At 59.4% G+C, this 17,557-nt stretch overlaps 1 protein-coding gene across 2 annotated transcripts in view; it reads right to left on the reverse strand.

Annotated features, from left to right (window-relative positions):
- The window catches only part of ASAP2 (ArfGAP with SH3 domain, ankyrin repeat and PH domain 2), a 168,571-nt gene extending 152,060 nt beyond the window's left edge, over positions 1-16,511 (reverse strand). For both annotated transcript variants that reach the window (XM_051833314.3, XM_051833312.3), the window contains exon 1: positions 15,786-16,511. In XM_051833314.3, coding sequence (XP_051689274.3) covers positions 15,786-16,391 — 606 coding nt within the window. In that variant the 5' untranslated portion in view covers positions 16,392-16,511. The remainder of the gene's footprint in view (positions 1-15,785) is intronic.
- Between the last annotated feature and the right edge of the window lie 1,046 nt (positions 16,512-17,557).

Here is a 17,557-nt window from a genome sequence, read left to right on the forward strand (position 1 = left end):
ATGGAAGGCTACAAAATGCCAAAACCAAGAGGCACTCCTGGACCTTGACACTCAGCCAACACTTGCCGAGAACCACACGCTGGGCCCCAGGTGGGCTCTGGGCAGTGGAGTAGGGGCGCTTAGTCCTGGCCTGGGCACACGCACAGCTGGGGAGGGGGCCCGCGTGAAGACCCAGAACTGCAAACAGGAGACCTTTGGGTTTGCAAGCTCCCTGACCCCAAAAAGGAAGTGGTAGAGTACTCTGAGGTCGCACAGGAAACCACAGTGAGCCCAGTCACCCGCCAGGCTGACACCTCCCCCTCCCCCCACACGCGCACACACCTGAGGGCCAGGGCAACGTGTCCCCAACAGATGTCTGTGCTGGCCTGCCATGGCCCGAGCTCCACCAGGAGGAGGCCCTGGACACCTCACTCGAGCCAACAGGAAAGGAAGGGGCTCTTCCACGTGGATTTTCGCAGCCAATGCCAGCTATCGCCACCACGCAGCAAAATCCAACACCTCCTTCCACGGACGCAGCCCACCTGGCTGGGACGCATCGCGTGACCAAGCTTAAGGCAAGAGGCGTGCGTTGGGTGAGACGCTGGGGAGCACCCGTCGGGGGGGCCGCCCCACCTGTGCAGAGGGTCTTTTTTCTCCGTCTCCTCCCTCGCACTGGCCTCGGCAGCTCCTACGTCACAGCACAGAGCCTGAGGAAGACATGGCCCTGATCCACAGACACTACGGGACCTGCGGCAGCTGCATTCTCCCGTCAGGGGTCTTTCTGGTTTCTTTCCATGTTCTAATGCACATCCGAGGGTTGCCGATGTATTCGAGCCAACAGTACATTTTCCTTTAGAAAATCAGAAAATTTCCATCGCATCCATCTGCTGACAATGCCACTCCCTAACTCAACCCGAAACCCAGAGCCACGGTAATTCATGCGTATCAGGGGAACCGAGTGCTCCCTCACTGAGCGCGCAGACCGACGAAGGACCCAAGGAGGGTAGTAAACTAAGAGAGCAAATGAAACAGGGCCTCAGGACGTCCCCAACAGCTGTGACTCAAACCATTTTGTCACAGGATCCATCAAGCCTCCCTGGCTTTCCTTGGACCATACAGAAGCCGCAGGCTTCAGAAATCCAGCTCCTTCCAACTCTGCTACAGAAGATCACAAGTCTCTTCCAAGGCCGGCGCCGCGGCTCACTAGGCTAATCCTCTGCCTTGCGGCACCGGCACACCGGGTTCTAGTCCCGGTCGGGGCACCGGATTCTGTCCCGGTTGCCCCTCTTCCAGGCCAGCTCTCTGCTGTGGCCAGGGAGTGCAGTGGAGGATGGCCCAAGTACTTGGGCCCTGCATCCCATGGGAGACCAGGATAAGCACCTGGCTCCTGCCATCGGATCAGCGTGGTGCGCCGGCCACAGCACACCGGCAGCGGCAGCCATTGGAGGGTGAACCAACAGCAAAGGAAGACCTTTCTCTCTGTCTCTCTCTCTCACTGTCCACTCTGCCTGTCAAAAAAAAAAAAAAAAAAAAAACACACAAGTCACTTCCAAGCACAGAACAATGAACCTGGGTCTGGAAACGCAGGAGCCAACCTCAAAGGTCTCCCCGGAGCAGCAGCTCAAGCAGTCTTACTCCCCAGGCCCCTGGCTGCAGGCAGAAGGGCTGAGTCTGGGAACAAACCGAGGAAGTGAGGGTCAAAGAAAACCAGGGGAAGGAAGGAGGTGGGGCGAGAATCCAAGCTCTGGGCGCACTCAGCCGGCAGGCCAAGCATCCTGGTCCCCGAGGAAAAGGCAGGACCCGGCGAGGGGAGGGGAGGGGAGGGGGAGGGGAGGGCAAGGAGAGACACTGGAGGACCCAGGCGCCCTGCTCCAGCAGGGCCTCTTCCAAGGGAGAAGCTTGCACCCGCCGGGCCCAGCCCAGCCCAGCAGGCTTCAGCCCTGGCCAGCAGCGACAGGTCCTGACAGCCCGTCTGCTCGGGCAGTAAACACGCCTGCTTCCTATTTGTTTGCCAAAGAAGAAAAACAAACGAGAAATCCCTCCTCTCTCCTGGTGAACAGCCTCCCGGGGGAACAAGGGAAGATGACGGTCAACTGCACGGGACACCAGCGGCCTGGCCACGACACCTCCCAAACACTGGGCCACAGCACGCAAATACCCAACACCCCTTTGCCAAAGCAAGTGACACTCCCACTAGCTGACTGCAACCAAAGACCGAGCAGGCAAATCCCACTGTGTCGGGGCGCGCCGAGGCCAGACAAGAAGGAACAGGACAAAACAGATTAAGCATCAGTGACCTCGGCCACACACACAAACTGTTTTGTTCCAAACACTGAAGTCAGGCATTGAATTATATTATTGAGCCTTCATTCTGGGCAAATCACTGGGTATTTAAGACCCAGAACTGATCCAACAATTAGGCGAGAAAAAGAAATGAAAATCACCCAGCATGTCAAAAAATAAATGAAACTATCCATATTAGCAGCTATCTTGGATACAGATAATCCAAGGAATGCCCGCATATGCACACAAAACCATCAGAACCAATAAACAAATCCAGCTGACAAACCAGATCAGGAGACAAAAATTAACTGTTTCTGTAAATGAGTGAACAATCTAGAAGTGAAATTAAGAAAACAATTCTATTGGGCCGGCACTGTGGCGTAGCAGGTAAATCCACTGCCTGCAGTGCCAGCATCCCGTAATGGGCGCCAGTTCAAGTCCCAGCTGCTCAACTTCCAATCCAGCTCCCTGCTGTGGCCTGGGAAAGCAGTGAAAGATGGGCCAAGTCCTTGGGCCCCTGCACCCGCGTGGGAGACCCGGAAGAAGCTCCTGGCTTCGGATAGGCCCAGCTCCGGCCGATGTGGCCATCTAGGGAGTGAACCAGCGGATGGAAGACCTCTCTCTCTCTCTCTCTCCCTCTCTCTCTCCCTCCCTCTCTAAATCTGCCTTTCGTATAAATAAACAAATCTTTAAAAAAAAAAAAAAGGGAAAAAATGCCACTGAGAAGTTTCAGAAAAAATTAGACTTGAATAGCAGAATAAGAGGAGTGGGCTAACTCATATTCATAGGTCAGATTGAAGATGGAACGCAATGAGGTCACACTCCCCAGATTCTTCTACGGACTCAAGACATCACCCCTGAACATCTCAGCCAGCTTCTTCCCAGAAACTGACAAGGTGACCCCAAAATTCACGTGGGAACGCAAGGGACCCAGAGTTCTGGAAACAGGCCCAGAAAAGGAGGACGGAGTTGAAGGTGCCACACAGCTTGACTTCCAACTCTCCTGTCGATCTGCAGTCACCAGGCCTGCCTGGGAGACCGCGTGGGGAGACTTCCGTGCCAGGGGCCATCTGGGCAGCTATGACATTGTTCACAGGACACGCAGGTCATCAGTCTAACCACCAGCCTGCTAAGGATCGCTGACTGTCGAGTCCCCTGGACGGCTGCTTGGCACAGCCAGACCAGATGAGCTTGTGGGTCTCACACAGCCCGTGGGCCGGATGTTCCCCGGCCGTCATGAGGATCTAAAGACCAATGCAAGGGAGTGGAGAACTCAGACACGAACCCACACAGAGGAAGCACAGCGCTTCTGCGCGTCCCCGAGCTTCAAGACGCTGCTGCTTTGAAAAACGGCATCACGTGGGGGAAAGACACCCAAAATACGGGAGAAACTGTTTGAAATTACATACCCAATTAGTCACGTGTCCCAGACACATGAAGAAGGAAATAACCCAATATAAGAAGCAGGCAGGGGCCGGCGCTGTGGCATAGCGGGTAAGGCCGCTGTCTGCAGTGCCGGCATCCCATATGGGTGCCGGTTCAAGTCCCGGCTCCTCCACTTCTGATCCAGCTCTCTGCTGTGGCCTGAGAAAGCAACAGAGGATGGCCTAGTTCTTGGGCCCCTGCATCTGCGTGCGCAGGAGAACTGGAGGAAGCACCTGGCTCCTGATCAGCGCAGCTCCAACCATTGCAGCCATCTGGGGGAGTGAACCAGCAGATGGAAGGCCTCTCTCTCTGCCTCTCCTTCTCTCTCTGTGAAACTCTGTCTTTCAAATAAATAAATCTTAAAAAAAAAAAAAAGGTGCAAACTTAAAAAAAAAAAAAAAGAAAGAAACAGGCAAAGGACTGGAACAGGTATTTACCCAAAGACGACATGATGCAGATAGCCACAGGCACACCAAACAGCGCTCGACATCATTAGTCATCCATCAAGGAAACGGAACCAAACACCTCCGGCAGGCTGGGTGTAACCAGACAGACAGTGACAGGCACTGGCAGGGCCGGAGAGGGCACTCACACGCCGCTCGTGGGAAGGGAGGCGCGGCCTCTGAGCAAGACAGCCTGGCAGCTCCTGAGAAAGATAAACCGTGACCCAAGCTCAGCAAGCCCACTCCCGGGGCCACACAAGAGACCTCGCAGGTGTCCACGGCACTCGTCAGCAGTCAAGAAGCGGAGACACCCCAAACATCCCCGGGCTCACGAACGGACCAACGAGACGTGCTAGCGCCACACGTACAAACAGCAATGGCGCACGGATGCCTGGGACAGCTAGGGTGACCCTGGAACACCCCCGGCCAAGCCAGCGCTGCTGGACACCAGGGGCCATGCACCGGCTAATCTGCAGTGTGGAAGGTCCAAAGAGGCAAGGCCACGGGGGCGTAGAACGGGCGTGGGAGCTCCACTCGGGGAGAAAAACGTTCCAGAACGGAGCAGCGGAGAAGGCTCTGTGGCTTCCTGAGGTTCTCAGTCACGCGTGGGCCATGGTTTGTGGTATGTGAATTACAGCTCAGTCTTCCACAAAGGTGACAATAACTGCAGCCCCCCCCCCCCAATAAAAACGCACTTCGGAAAACTACAGAAACTTTTATGTAAAAAGTTAATAATCAGGGCCGGCGCTGTGCAGCAGACTAAGCCTCTGCCTGCAGTGCCGGCATCCCCTAAGGGCACCGGTTTGAGTCCCGGCTGCTCCTGTTCTGATCCAGCTCCCTGCTATGGCCTGGGAAAGCAGTAGAAGATGGCCCAGGTCCTAGGGCCCCTGCACCCGCTTGGGAGACCCGGAAGAAGCTCCTGGCTCCTGGCTTCAGCCTGGCCCAGCCCTGGCCACTGTGGACATTGGGCGAGTGAAACAGTAGATGCAAGATTCTCTCTCCCCCTCCCTCTCTCCCTCCCTCCCTCTCCGCTCTTTATCTCTGTCTTTCAAACACATAAATAATCTTTTGAAGCAGTAAGAATCCCACTGGAAGCTTCAGCACTAAGCTGTCTCAGGACGACCAACTCCCCATTCCTCCTGCTCTGACCCCTGTCGTCCATGCCTGAGCCTTTCCTGACCCAACAGGCGCGATGCAGAGAACCACAGGAAGCTTCAGGCTAGCGAGGGTCCACGGCCCTGGTTCAGAGCCCAGACACTGCATGACACCCAGGCAGGTGGGGGCCACGCTGGAAGCCAGCCCTCCCCACCCATCGCAGGACCACAGCCAAGTCCACAGGACACCTGGGAAAGCCCCTGCTTCAGCACACAGGGCACAGTGGCCAAGGCGGAGGGCATCGGCTCCCCCAGTTCGAGGGGGAGCTCCTAGAAGCCTGGCATAAGACAACCACCAAAGTCCAAGAGCCCACATCGCTGGAGGACACAAACCCCTGTGACCATGCACAGCACCTGCTGTTCACCCGAGAAGCAAGGCACAGCGGGGACAGAATCAAGAGGCAGGCGGCAGGAACGCTGCTTCAAGGTGAGCCGGGCGGCAGCCCAGTGATTCCCAAACCCCAGCCAGCACCGCACCTGGTGGGATTCCAGCCCAACAGCCAAACACCACAGCGGGCCCAGGGATACGGTGCAGGGAGGGAATCCTTAAAGGAGGGGTTCAAGTTCACGTCGACCTCGACCTTAGGAATATCAATAGTTCAGAGAGAGAGCAGCGTGGCCGAGAAGATGGTTTGAAGAAGTGAGGTGTGGCGAGAGGCAGGTGCCGGCCTGGGGAGACAGAATGCTCAGAGCTCACCTCTTCCACCTGCACCTTCCAGAAGAGGCAACCCAGGCTGCACCGGGGAGGTGACCTGCTCAGTGCGAGAGCTCGCCAAGAACAGACTAGGGCCACCGGGGACACAGCTCAGGGACTTGGCACTGGCTCTGCCTTTCCGAATCCCTCCACCAAAGTCCCCTAAATGGCACCAGGAGGCTGCACCTCCCCCCAGGGCCTGCCTGGACACGCAGCCTTCAGGGGCCACCTCTCGACACACACGTGTGCTGGCACCCAGGGCCTGCTCTGTGCGCCCTGCGTCCCACCCACACAGCCGTGTCAGCGTTCTCCTCCCTGGGCTCCAAGGGCTCAGGTCTGTCCTTTGCATTCACATCCAGGCAGTCAAGGTCACTTCATATGCGCCATGAGCAATCACACGCTGTCTAAGCCTGTGGAAGGTCCACCTTGCAAAAGGAGCCCAGAGGAACGCCCTGGCGGCCGCCTCCACAGGCAACAGAGATCCCAGCCAGAGACGGCAGGAGGGCTGTGGGCAAGGCGGGGGGCAGGGCAGGCCTCTGGCCGGGTGGTGAGCCCCACCCTGCTCTGGGCTGCAGGGCCGGGCAAGTTAGCAGAGCGGAGGGCAAGGGGCGGGAGCAGCCCTGTGAGCAGGGGGAGAGGCAGGGGAGGCAGAGAGCAAATGGTGGCAGGAATCTTCCACAAGCCCTCACTCCAGAAATGCAGATGCGACTCACTGACACTGAGACAGCGTCCGCGGGCGGCACAGCCAGGAACACCACGGGCTTCCCCGGCGGCACACGCTCTGCAGGGCAGCGGCAGCGGTGAGAAAGAGCAGACTCTGGTGTCAACATCCCAGCCCTGCTTCCCAGCTCTGGGGACCTCGGTCAAGTGGCCGAACTGCTCTGGACCTCGTGGGTTTTTTGAAATAACTAAGCGAGGGACTAATTAATATATGCAAAGAACTGCAAGCGTGGCTGGCACAAGAACAAGCACTCAACGAATGTTAGAAATTAGAGGGGCAGCGCTGTGGTGTAGCGGGTAGAGCCTGCAGCACCAGCATCCCATATGGGCTATGGGCACTGGTTCGAGTCTCGACTGCTCCACTTCCGAACCAGCTCTCTGCTATGGCCTGGCAAAGCCGTGGAGGATGCCCCAAGTCCTTGGGCCCCTGCACCCACCTGAAAGAACTGGAAGAAGCTCCTGGCTCCTGACTTGGGATAGGCCAACCTCCTGCCATTGTGGCCATCTGGGGAGTGAACCAGCAGATGGAACACCTCTCTCTCTGCCTCTGCCTCTCTGTAACTCTTTCAAATAAATAAATAAATCTTTAAAAAAAAAAATTAGAGCCAAAGTGAGAAATCACCCAGTGTGGACTGACACCACTCTAGCCACGCTCTGGACATCTCGTCAAATCTGTGACCCCTCTGGAAAGAACCCTGACCTCAGAGCTCTCTTGCAGCCCAGGGTAGAAGGTGCCCATGAACCTGCCATCAGCCCACAGGGCAGCCTGCCCTGGAGTGCCTGGTACAGCGGGACACGAGAGGCACGCCGGGAGGGCTGGCCTGCGCAGCCCACCCAGCTCAGCGGGGCCAGGTAAGGCTTGCACAACTGTGGGAGCTGACCACCGCCCAGACGAGCAATGAGGGCACACAGTGCCCTACTGGTGTCCCACCCGAGCTCCTCTAACCGCGTGCCCTACTCCGCAATTCTACCACCTGCTCAGGGTCCAGCTCTTCTCAGCCGCACTCTCAGAATCAAGTCACGACCATGGCGACGGTGACGGTGACGGTGAAATAACCACCGTGCAGCCGTTTAAGCAGAGCTGTTAAACAATCAATCACTCCAGAAAAACAGCCCGCTCAGAGACTCACCGTCACGCCTGGAATTCTTCCCTGAATTCAGGGGTGTCGGGAACCTGAGCAGGAAAACAAACTGCACCTGTATTTCACGGGCATCTACCTGAAACCCAGCCCCTACTTCAATTAGGAACGCAGGCAGCCCACTGGGGGAGCATTAGCAAGAGAAATGTTAATACCACATTACAGTTATAATACTGTTTACATTCCTCAATACTGTAACATCAAGGTTAAATCTTTTTTTAAAAAGACATATTTACTTATTTGAAAGGCACAGTTAGAGACAGAGAGAGAGATTCTTAAACCTGCTAGTTTATTCCCCAGATGGCCTCAATGGCTGGAGCTGGGCCGATCTGAAGCCAGGAGCCAGGAGATTCCTCTGGGTCTCCCACGTGAACGCAGAGGTTCAAGGACTCAGGCTGTCTTCCGCTGCCTTCCCAGGCACAGTAGCAGGGAGCTGGACCGGAAGTGGAGCAGCCAGGACTGGAACCGGCACCCATACAGGATGCCGGTGCTGCAGGCAGTGGCTTACCCCGCTGTGCCCCAGCGCTGGCCCTAAAGTTAATGTTGACAACGCGTGTCTTAGTGAGGAACTGTACGTCACAGGCCTGGCACCGAGGTGCAGCGGGTTACGCTGCCTCCTGTCATGCTGCCATCCTCTATGGGAGCTCAGGGTCAGGTCCCAGCTGCTCCGCTTCCTCTCCAGCTCCCTGCTAACGCTCCTGGGAAAGCCGCGGAGACAGCCCACGTGCTTGGGTCCCTGCCACTCACGTGGATGGAGCTCCTGGCTCCTGGCTTTGGCCTGGCCCAGCCTAAGCATCACGTCCATTTGAGGAGTGAGCCAGCGGATGGAAGACTCTCTCTCCCTCTCTCTCTGTCACTTTCCCTTTCAAATAAATAAATAAATCCTTTTTTAAAAAAAGTTTATAAAAGACTATGGCACTGATTTTAAAAATATTCTGCTAAGTCAGGGCAGCTGGTCCCCTTTGAAACCTCTGAAATCTGTGCTTTATTCCATACATCAAAACACCTTTCTGAAAATAAACAAACCACCACCAGGAGAGGGTCAGAGGGACTCATGGCACAACAAAAGGTTAGAGGACGGGGGCCGGCGCTGTGGCGCAGCGGGGTAACGCCCTAGCCTGAAGCGCTGGCATCCCATATGGACACCAGTTCGAGACCCGGCTGCTCCTCTTCCCATCCAGCTATCTGCTATGGCCTGGGACAGCAGTAGAAGATGGCCCAAGTCCTTGGGCCCCTGCACCCGCAGGAGAGACCTGGAGGAAGCTCCTGGCTCCTGGCTTTGGATCAGCTTGGCAGAGCTGTTGTAGTCCTTTGGGGAGTGAACCAGCGGATAAAAGACCTCTCTCTCTATCTCTCCCTCTGTCTGTAACTCTACCTCTCAAATAAATGAATAAAATCTTTAAAAAGCAAATAAAAACCCAAGGTTGACATGTGTCCTGCAGGGAAGGAGCTAGTCCTGTCGTCCACTCGCACCCCGGGCGCCGGGCAGCGAGGACTTCCGGGACGTGCCCGAGACCACGTAGGGGTGAATAAATCCTCTACAAAGACAGCGACCACCACCAGCTCCGGCCCACGTCTCCGGCTCTGGCTGACGATGCCCTCCACCGCTGCTGACCGGCAGCACAGAAGTGGTACAAAACACTCAGCAGGGCCGGGGGACCACTTGGAGGCCCTAAGAGGTGGGAAGGGGGCGAGCGGAGGAGGAACGCTCCTGCAATGGAACGATGTCATCACATCCTCTCGGTAGGGAGAGAGAAGCGTTGGGGAGCTGAATCAGGGACGGCACCCAGGCACGTGACACCTGCCGGCTTCTGTCTAGAGACAGCAGAGCACGGGGGAGCACGCCCTCCGGCCCCAGTCTGGCAGCATCCTCTCCTTGACCGGCATTACAACACCAGTCCCCACACAGGCGCTCTAAGCAGCCACGCTGAGCAGCTCGGAGCCGGCCCCCCTGCAGGTGGTCTGGACGGCCGAAGCTTGGCAGGCGTCTCCTTTGGAGCAGAAACTGCTCTGCTCACCTCCCCATCCCAACCAAACGCAGCCACCAAACTGCGGGCAGGTCTGACTGCCCTTCCTGCACCGTGGACCTCCACGGACCGCCCACGCCGCACGGCCACGGCCTCACCACGGCCCCCTCTGCCTGGGTCCTACCACAGCTGCCCAGCTGGCCCCCTCTCTCCTCTGTGCCCTGTAGTTCTATTTTCCCTGGAATGACCACGAGGAAGCTTTTAAGATGGACATCAGACCACGCGATGCCCGGCTCAAAACCCTCCCCGGGCTCCCCATCCCGAAGTCCAGCAAGACTCCCTGAGCGCTCTGGCCCCAGCCCACAGGCCTGGCAGCTCCGCCATCTCCCCTGGCCAACACCTCCCGTGAACTCGTCTTCTTCCTATCCCACACACTCCCAGCCACTCACACCCAGGGCCTCTCCTTCCACCCACAGAACTCCCACGGCCGGCTCCCTCCACGTCCCCGGCTGCCCAGACACCACCCCTGCGCCGAGGCCTCTCCTGATGGCCAAAACCCTTCCTCCCCATATTCTACTTGGCTCTTCCTGACAGCACGTACCACTCTCTGACCTGACACCACGCAGCATTGGTTTAGCAGTCGTTATCAGCACTGTTTAGGAGGAGTCTTTAAAAAAAATTTAAAAAACAAGGCTACAGGTCCCACCCAAACCAATTACAGCAGAATCCTAGGGAGTACGCCAGACCAGGGGCAGGGGTTGGGGGCCCACAAAAGGACCCAGCCACTGTCAGGCACTCGGGGTCGCAGTCAGGACCTGCCTCCTGAGCTCTCCCTGGGGTTGGATCTCAGCCTTTGCCGCCTTCTTCCCCTTCTTCATTTGAGGCAGAGAGACAGGAAGAGAGCTCCTATCTACTGGTTCACTCCCCAGACGCCCTCAACACCTGGGGCTGACGCAGACCCAGGAGCAGGGATGATCCAGCCTCCTGCATGGCTAACAGGAGCCATCACCACTGTCTCCCAGGGTCTGCAGTGATAGGAGGCCAGAGTCAGCCAGGGCCCGCCCCCAGGCTCTCCAAGGCAGGTCACGGGGGTCTTAGCCGTTAGGCTAAATGCGCGTTCCCATGCTGGCCGCATCTAACAAGCTCCCAGAAGGCGCCCAGGCTGGAGAAGGCTGCAAGGGTCTCACACAGCAGTGCCAACAGCACCGCCTGTAGCAATGATGGATTCTCAACCTGTACCGCCCTCACCCCTGCACAGCCACCCAGGCACAGAGCACCACCCTCACCCCTGCACAGCCACCCGGGCACAGAGCACCACCCTCACCCCTGCACAGCCACCTGGGCACAGAGCACCACCCTCACCCCTGCACAGCCACCCAGGGAACAGAGCACCACCCTCACCCCTGCACAGTCACCTAGGCACAGAGCACCACCCTCACCCCTGCACAGCCACCTGGGCACAGAGTACCACCCTCACCCCTGCACAGCCACCCGGGCACAGAGCACCACCTTCACCCCTGCACAGCCACCCGGGCACAGAGCACCACCCTCACCCCTGCACAGCCACCCATGCTGGGTGATCCTACAGACACAGTCCCATCACGTGTCAGTGCACGGAGCTGTTTATGGGGTGCCTGTGCCTCTCAGGGAGAGAGGGGGAGAGAGAGAGGGGCTTCCATCCGTGGGCTCACTCCCCAAATGACGCAGCAGCTGGAGCTGGGCCGATCTGAAGCCAGGGGCCGGTGTGCTCCTGGTTTTCTATCCTCATCGCCTACACTCGGCCTCGCTGTGCGACCCTGACTGAGCCTGGCGGGAGCAGGACTGCGCTTCCAACCTTCAGAGCACCGAGCGCTTCAGAGGCCCCAGCTACGCACAAATGCGGATTCCAGGGCCCAGCATGGAAAGGGGGCCCTGAGTGGGCCCAAAAGACCTCCTGGGCAAGGCGGTGACACCCTCCAGACCCAAAATCTCTTAGTCCGGGGTCTGCAGGAGCTGCCTTTGCAGAAAGTCACAAAGGACCAGACTCCGAATCATCGCATTCTTGCCTAAAAACCAGGAGGCCTCGTTCCCACTGCCCCTGCCGGAGGGGGCCTGGCCCCATGGACGGCAGGGCCCTGGGCACCCGTGGGGCCCGGATGCTCCTTCTGCCCCTGCAGTCTGTGCTGTCACAGCAACTGGGTTTCCACGGTAACCAGGGACAACAGTCGAGAATCACGGCCCCGGAAGGAAGTAGATTAAATTTTCATACTTACAAGTCAACATCAAATTTATTTTTAAAACTGCACTCACGCCATATAAGCAAGCCAGACGGGACAGCATTAAAGGCAGGGTCTAACTGAAAACGTGCACACCTCAAGTACGGATACAAGTCTTCCCTGCTCTGAGGTTCTTTCCGAGTGCCCAGAGGCTCCCAGAAGTAAATCCAAAGGAGAAAAAGAAAGGAAAAGTGCTCACTTCTCAGCTTCCCACCACAACTGCTTATTTTTTCCACCATTTCCAAAAACACAGGGCAGACTCCGACTGCAGCACCAGACTTGGCGAAGCTTGCGAAAGCTGTGCAAAATAATTACTTCACCCCGAGAAAGTGACAGAGTCAAAACTTTAAAACACAGCCACGCTCTCACTCACTGCCAAGACAACAAACTGGCTACAAAGAAAACGCAGGGTTAATGCGTCTGCAATGTCTTACTCACGTGTTCAACCGCTCCTCCATTCCCTCTGCCCTTCCCGCCCTCACGGGGATGGTGCGTTAACCGGGGTACGGCCTGGTGAGCAGCTGGCACTCACTGAGCCGGGTCTGCGTCGGTTCTGCGCTGTGTACAACCTCACGCAGCCCTCACCCCTCTCCTGAGGCACAGGAACCGCCAGCCAGACTTCAACGCCCAGGAAACTGACAAAAAGCTCAGCTTCTCACCCAAGGCCCCCACAACTGGTAAGTGGCAGACGTCACTTGAACCCAGGCTCACGGGGTGGAGTAATTCAGAGAATCCAGCGTGGTTAACAGAGGAAGCAGCAGTTTCTGAAAACAACGTGGAGCCACGTTCAAATCCTGCCGAACAAAGCACTTGACCTCTCCCGGCCTCCATCTCCTCGACCACGGAGCTTGATGAGGGCCAAACCCAGCGCGTGGCGGGGTTCGGTGCACCACCGGCAGGGACCCAGCGACAGGTGTGCCGATCCACGAGTGCACTTCTGTGGGTCAGCTTTTAGCACATGAAGGCTACCTCAGAAATGACAGGTTCACAAAGGTTCAGGGGTTTAAAATTAGTGTACTAATTCCACCGTTCATTTGTTTAAACACAGAAACAAGGCCTTACGGATTTTAAGTCGATTTCTGTTGAGTAGCTGTCGCAAGGCCTGCCTCCGTGTCTGCTCCACATGATGCAATTTTGAAAACAAGATCCCGTGAGCGTCCGCGGTCAGCACACAGAACAGCTATTTTCTGTCACGGACTTAACACCACTCCGGGAAAGAACATTCTGGAAAGGCAGCTACACAATTCCTCTCAGAAAGCAAGCAGCTTGCAAATTTAGGGTTTTTTGTTTTAAATATTTATTTACTTGAAAAGCGGAGTTACAGAGAGGAAGAGGCAGAGAGAGAGAGAAAAACAAAGGTTTTCCATCCACTGGTTCACTCCCTAGGTGGCCGCAATGGCCGGAGCTGCACCGATCCGAAGCCAGGAGCCAGGAGCTTCTTTCAGGTCTCCCAAGTGGGTGCAGGGGTCCAAGCACTTGGGCCATCTTCTACTGCTTTCCCAGGCCACAGCAGAGAGCTGGATTGGAAGTGGAGCAGCCGGGACTTGAACTGGCGCCCACAGGGGATGCGGGCGCAGCAGGCAGCAGCTTTACTTGCTATGTCACAGTGCTGGCCCTGCAAATTTAGTTTTAAACCCAGGTCTACACACACCGTCATCACAGCATGTACACTGGACTTACTTACAGGAAGATGAACCTGCAACAAGTTCAATTTTTCCATTTTGGAAACTTGAACCAAGGGACTGGCGTTGTGGCATGGTGGGTTAAGCCACTTCCTGCGACGCCAGTATCCCACAGGGGCCGTGCCAGTTGGAGTCTCAGCTGCTCCACTTCCAATCCAGCTCCCTGCTAATGTGCCTGGGAGAGCAACGAGGAAGGCCCAAGTGCTTGGACCCCTGCACCCGCGTGGGAGACCTGGATGAAGCTCCTGGCTTCAGCCTGGCCCAGCTCCGGCTGCTGCGGCCATTTGGGGAGTGAACCAGCCAATGGAAGATCTCTTATCTCCCCCACCCCCATCTCTGTTTCTGACGTTCCAATAAACAAGTAAATAAATCGTATTAAAAAGGAAGAAACTGGAACCGATTCTTGTGCTTGGCTGGCAACACGAGGCAAGCTTGCAATTTAACAAAATGGCCAAATCCTGTCTCTTTTTAATCTGCTCAGCCACTGAGCTCCGAGGTAATCTCCCCACAGCCTACAGAAAGAGCTCTGGAATTATTCGCTGCAACCTAAAATTAATCAGGGAAAGGGGACGGCGATTTTAGCAGCAATTCCTATTTGCCTGGCTTTGCAGCATCTGCCCAGGCTGACACACTGAACTGACCGACAGGCTGCAGAGGGAGGGAAGATACACAACTTTACAACCACGACCAGGCACTGGCGATGAAGCTTCCTTGCCTTGCAAAACACCTGCTACTACCTCGGCGCAGAAGGTGTACTTCCAGGGCTTTCCAACTAGGTCTTCCGAAACCATCTCACTCGCCATCCCCACCTGCCTCGTGCCTGCTTTTTTAAGCCTTTCAGATAAAAGTGGAATTAAGTCACCTGGAGAACACTGGACTCCCTGCAAAAGGTTTCCACTCAGCTGCCTTGTGCCAAAAAAGGGTGGGGACAGGAGGAGCTACCTGGGCCGACACGGTCAAGAACGCGAGCGAGCGGTGACTTCTGACTCAGCCCCGCCAAGGGCTGTTTCTGCCTACAGAGAATCCCCGGTTAAGATAAAACATTCTGCATCTTTTTCTCAAGCGGTTGCTAAGCGCAGATTCTTTGTTCAGGTGGGGGTGGCGGGATGAATCCCGGCCTTGATCTACCGCTCCGGGGGACCCCGGGCACCCGACTCTGGCCCAGGCATTTTGGTCTAAAACACCCACCCACCCACCCACCCCCATACCCGATTCTTATGCGGCAGCCTCACGCTGCAGCCAAGAACAACCAAACCGGCGACTCCCGGCTGCCGCACGCGGGGCTGGGCGCCGGGTCCCCGCCACCGGCCCCGCGGAAGGCAGGCGCCCGCGCTCGGAGGCCCCGGCTCCAGCAGGTGAGCGAGGCGCCGCCGCAGCGAGGACCCGCCCCGGGCTGCGGCCCGGACCTGGACAGCGCCCCGGCGATGACTGTGCACCCTGAAAGAGCTGCCTGAAGCCAGGCCTCGCCCAGGGAGCCGGAGGCAGGCGGCCAGGGGTTCCCGCAGGTGAGACGCAGGTAACCCGGAGCCGCACCAGAGGCCTCCCGGCCCTAGAGGCGCCGACTCCGCGTGCACGGTGCGGGGGCGCCCAGGCCTCTTCACCTTGGCGGGCCGGGCCCCCCTGGAGGAACCCGCGCGGAGCCGCGCCGGGGACAAGCTGCGGAGGTCCGCGCCGGGGACCTCGCACCCCGGACCGCGGCGGGCTCAGGGGTCCCCCGCTCACCGCCGCCTCCGGCCCTCGGCCCAAAGTTGGCCGCGCGGGGAGGGAAGGGCCCCCGCCGGAGCCCCCGCGAGGGAGATGGGGGCGGGGCGGGGGTCCCGCAGAGGCCCGAAGTGGCCCTCGACCGTCGCCTGCGAGCCCCGACGCGGGAACAAAGGGCTTCTGTGTCGGGCAGGGCTGGCCCGGCCGCGTCCGCAGCGCCGGAGAAGAAACTTTTCCCGGCCGCGGGGGCCGGGACCCGCGCGGGCCGCCTCGGGCGGGGACCCGGCCGGGGCGCGGCGCCGCGGTCCCTGCGGCCAGAACTGCCTCCCAGGCCGCCGCTCACCTCCTCGATGGCCGCCACCGTGTTCCGGCACTGGGCCGTGCGCGTGGTGAAGCTGGAGGCCGTGGGCGCCTTGTAGTCCTCATGGGTCTCGGCCACGAATTCCGACACGGAGATCTGGTCCGGCATCGCCGCGGCGCGCGGGCGAGGGACAGCCGCCGCCGCCGCCCGGGCGCGCGGACAAAGGGGAGCGCCGGGGCGCGGGGGCCGCCGCTGGGCGCGGGAGCCGGCGCGGGGCCCGGCGGCGGGAGCAGGGGCGGCGCGCAGCCCGCAGCTCGGCCCGGCCGTCCGCGCGCGCGCCGAGGGCTCCCGCGACCGCCGCCGCCGCCGCCGCGCGTCCTCTCCAGCGAGCCCCAAGGCGGGCGCGCAGAGCCGGCGGGAACTGCCCGCCACCCAGCCGCGGGCCCCGAGCGCCTCCCGCGGAGAGGGGCGGGTCCGGGCCGGGGGCGGCGGCCGGCCGGGCGCGGGGCGGGGCGGGGCGGCGCGGAGGCCCGGGCGCCAATCGGCGCGCTCGCCGCCGCCGCGCCGCCGGGAAGCGGAGCCCGCAGGAAGGAGCGCGGCGCGCGCCCCGGCCCGCCGAGCCGCTCCCCGCCGCCGCCGCCGCCGCATTGTCTCGAAGCCCGGGGCCGGCGCGGCGCGCGGGGTCTTGGGGCGCGCCCCCCGGGGGGGTCTTGCCGCGCACGGAGACCTCCCGAGGCCGTCGCTCGGACCCTGGGTGCGCTCGGGCCGAGCCAGGGCCGCCTTCCCCCCCCCCCCCCGGGCACGCCAGCCCGGCCCCGGCGGGGAGCCCCGCTGGGGCCCCCACCTGAAGCGCACCCGGGGAAAGCCCGGGCTGCGGGAAGCCGGCGCGAGTCGCTCGCCCCCTGCCGGAGGACGCGCTCCGCCCGGAGCACCTGACACAGCCACGAGTGGGAACCCTGTAGTGAGCGTCTGCGTGGTTTCCGTGGGGTCGTCTCGCCCGGGCAGGCGTGAGAGAGGCGGGTGCATGTCCTGCCCGGACCAACGTGCCCGAGGGCTGGGGTCCTGGTGGGATTCAAACCCCCACGGGTGGCCCCTCTGCTAGGAAGGCGCACGGCGCCAGGAAATGCTGCAGTCGTGTCCGCTGCGCTCGCCCGGGCTTAGCGGGAAATCCTCCCAGGGTGCCCGGCCGGACCCCTCCCGGGGACGCCGCGCGAGCGGGCGAGGAGGGGTCTCCTCCGGGGGTGGAGGGCGGCCAGGCCGGGTCGTAGCCGGTCCGCGGGAAGAGGCTGAATCAACGCCGACTTCCATGCGCAGCTCTCGGGTCTGGGGACTGCGCTCGCGTAGAATCGCGCCGGCGGCTCCGCCAGCCGAGTGCAGCGCTGGCCGTGGCTGCCGGCTCTAGACCCGGGAGAAATGGACAAAAACCTTTTGTGCTTCGGACGAGGAGGAAGTGCGAGAGACGCTGGGGGAGCTGCCTCCGGGGACCGGGGACCCCACGGCCCGTCTTAAGCTGCCTTGTGAGAATTCGCTGTAGGAGGGGCGCCTTCGCTCAGACGTTATGTATGGCCTCTGGTATTTCAGCAGCGCTCCCTGGATTGCTTGGTGCGCGGCTTTCAGTACTGCACTCAGCCATGAGCTGCAACTTTGAAACTCTGCTGCTGTCCTCCCTGTAGGGTTTCCACCCTTTGGATGTCTTTGGGGATTTCCTGGATTGGCAACTTTGTATACTTCCTGCCTGGCGGGTACCTGTTGCAGGTATACTGGTGCCCCTGGCTCCTTCGGTGGCCTCCTGCCTGCTCCTCTAGCTGCAGTCT

The sequence above is a fragment of the Oryctolagus cuniculus genome, chromosome 2, assembly GCF_051225735.1.
Source record: "Oryctolagus cuniculus isolate XC-2025 breed Fujian yellow rabbit chromosome 2, ASM5122573v1, whole genome shotgun sequence".
NCBI classification, from domain to species: domain Eukaryota; kingdom Metazoa; phylum Chordata; class Mammalia; order Lagomorpha; family Leporidae; genus Oryctolagus; species Oryctolagus cuniculus.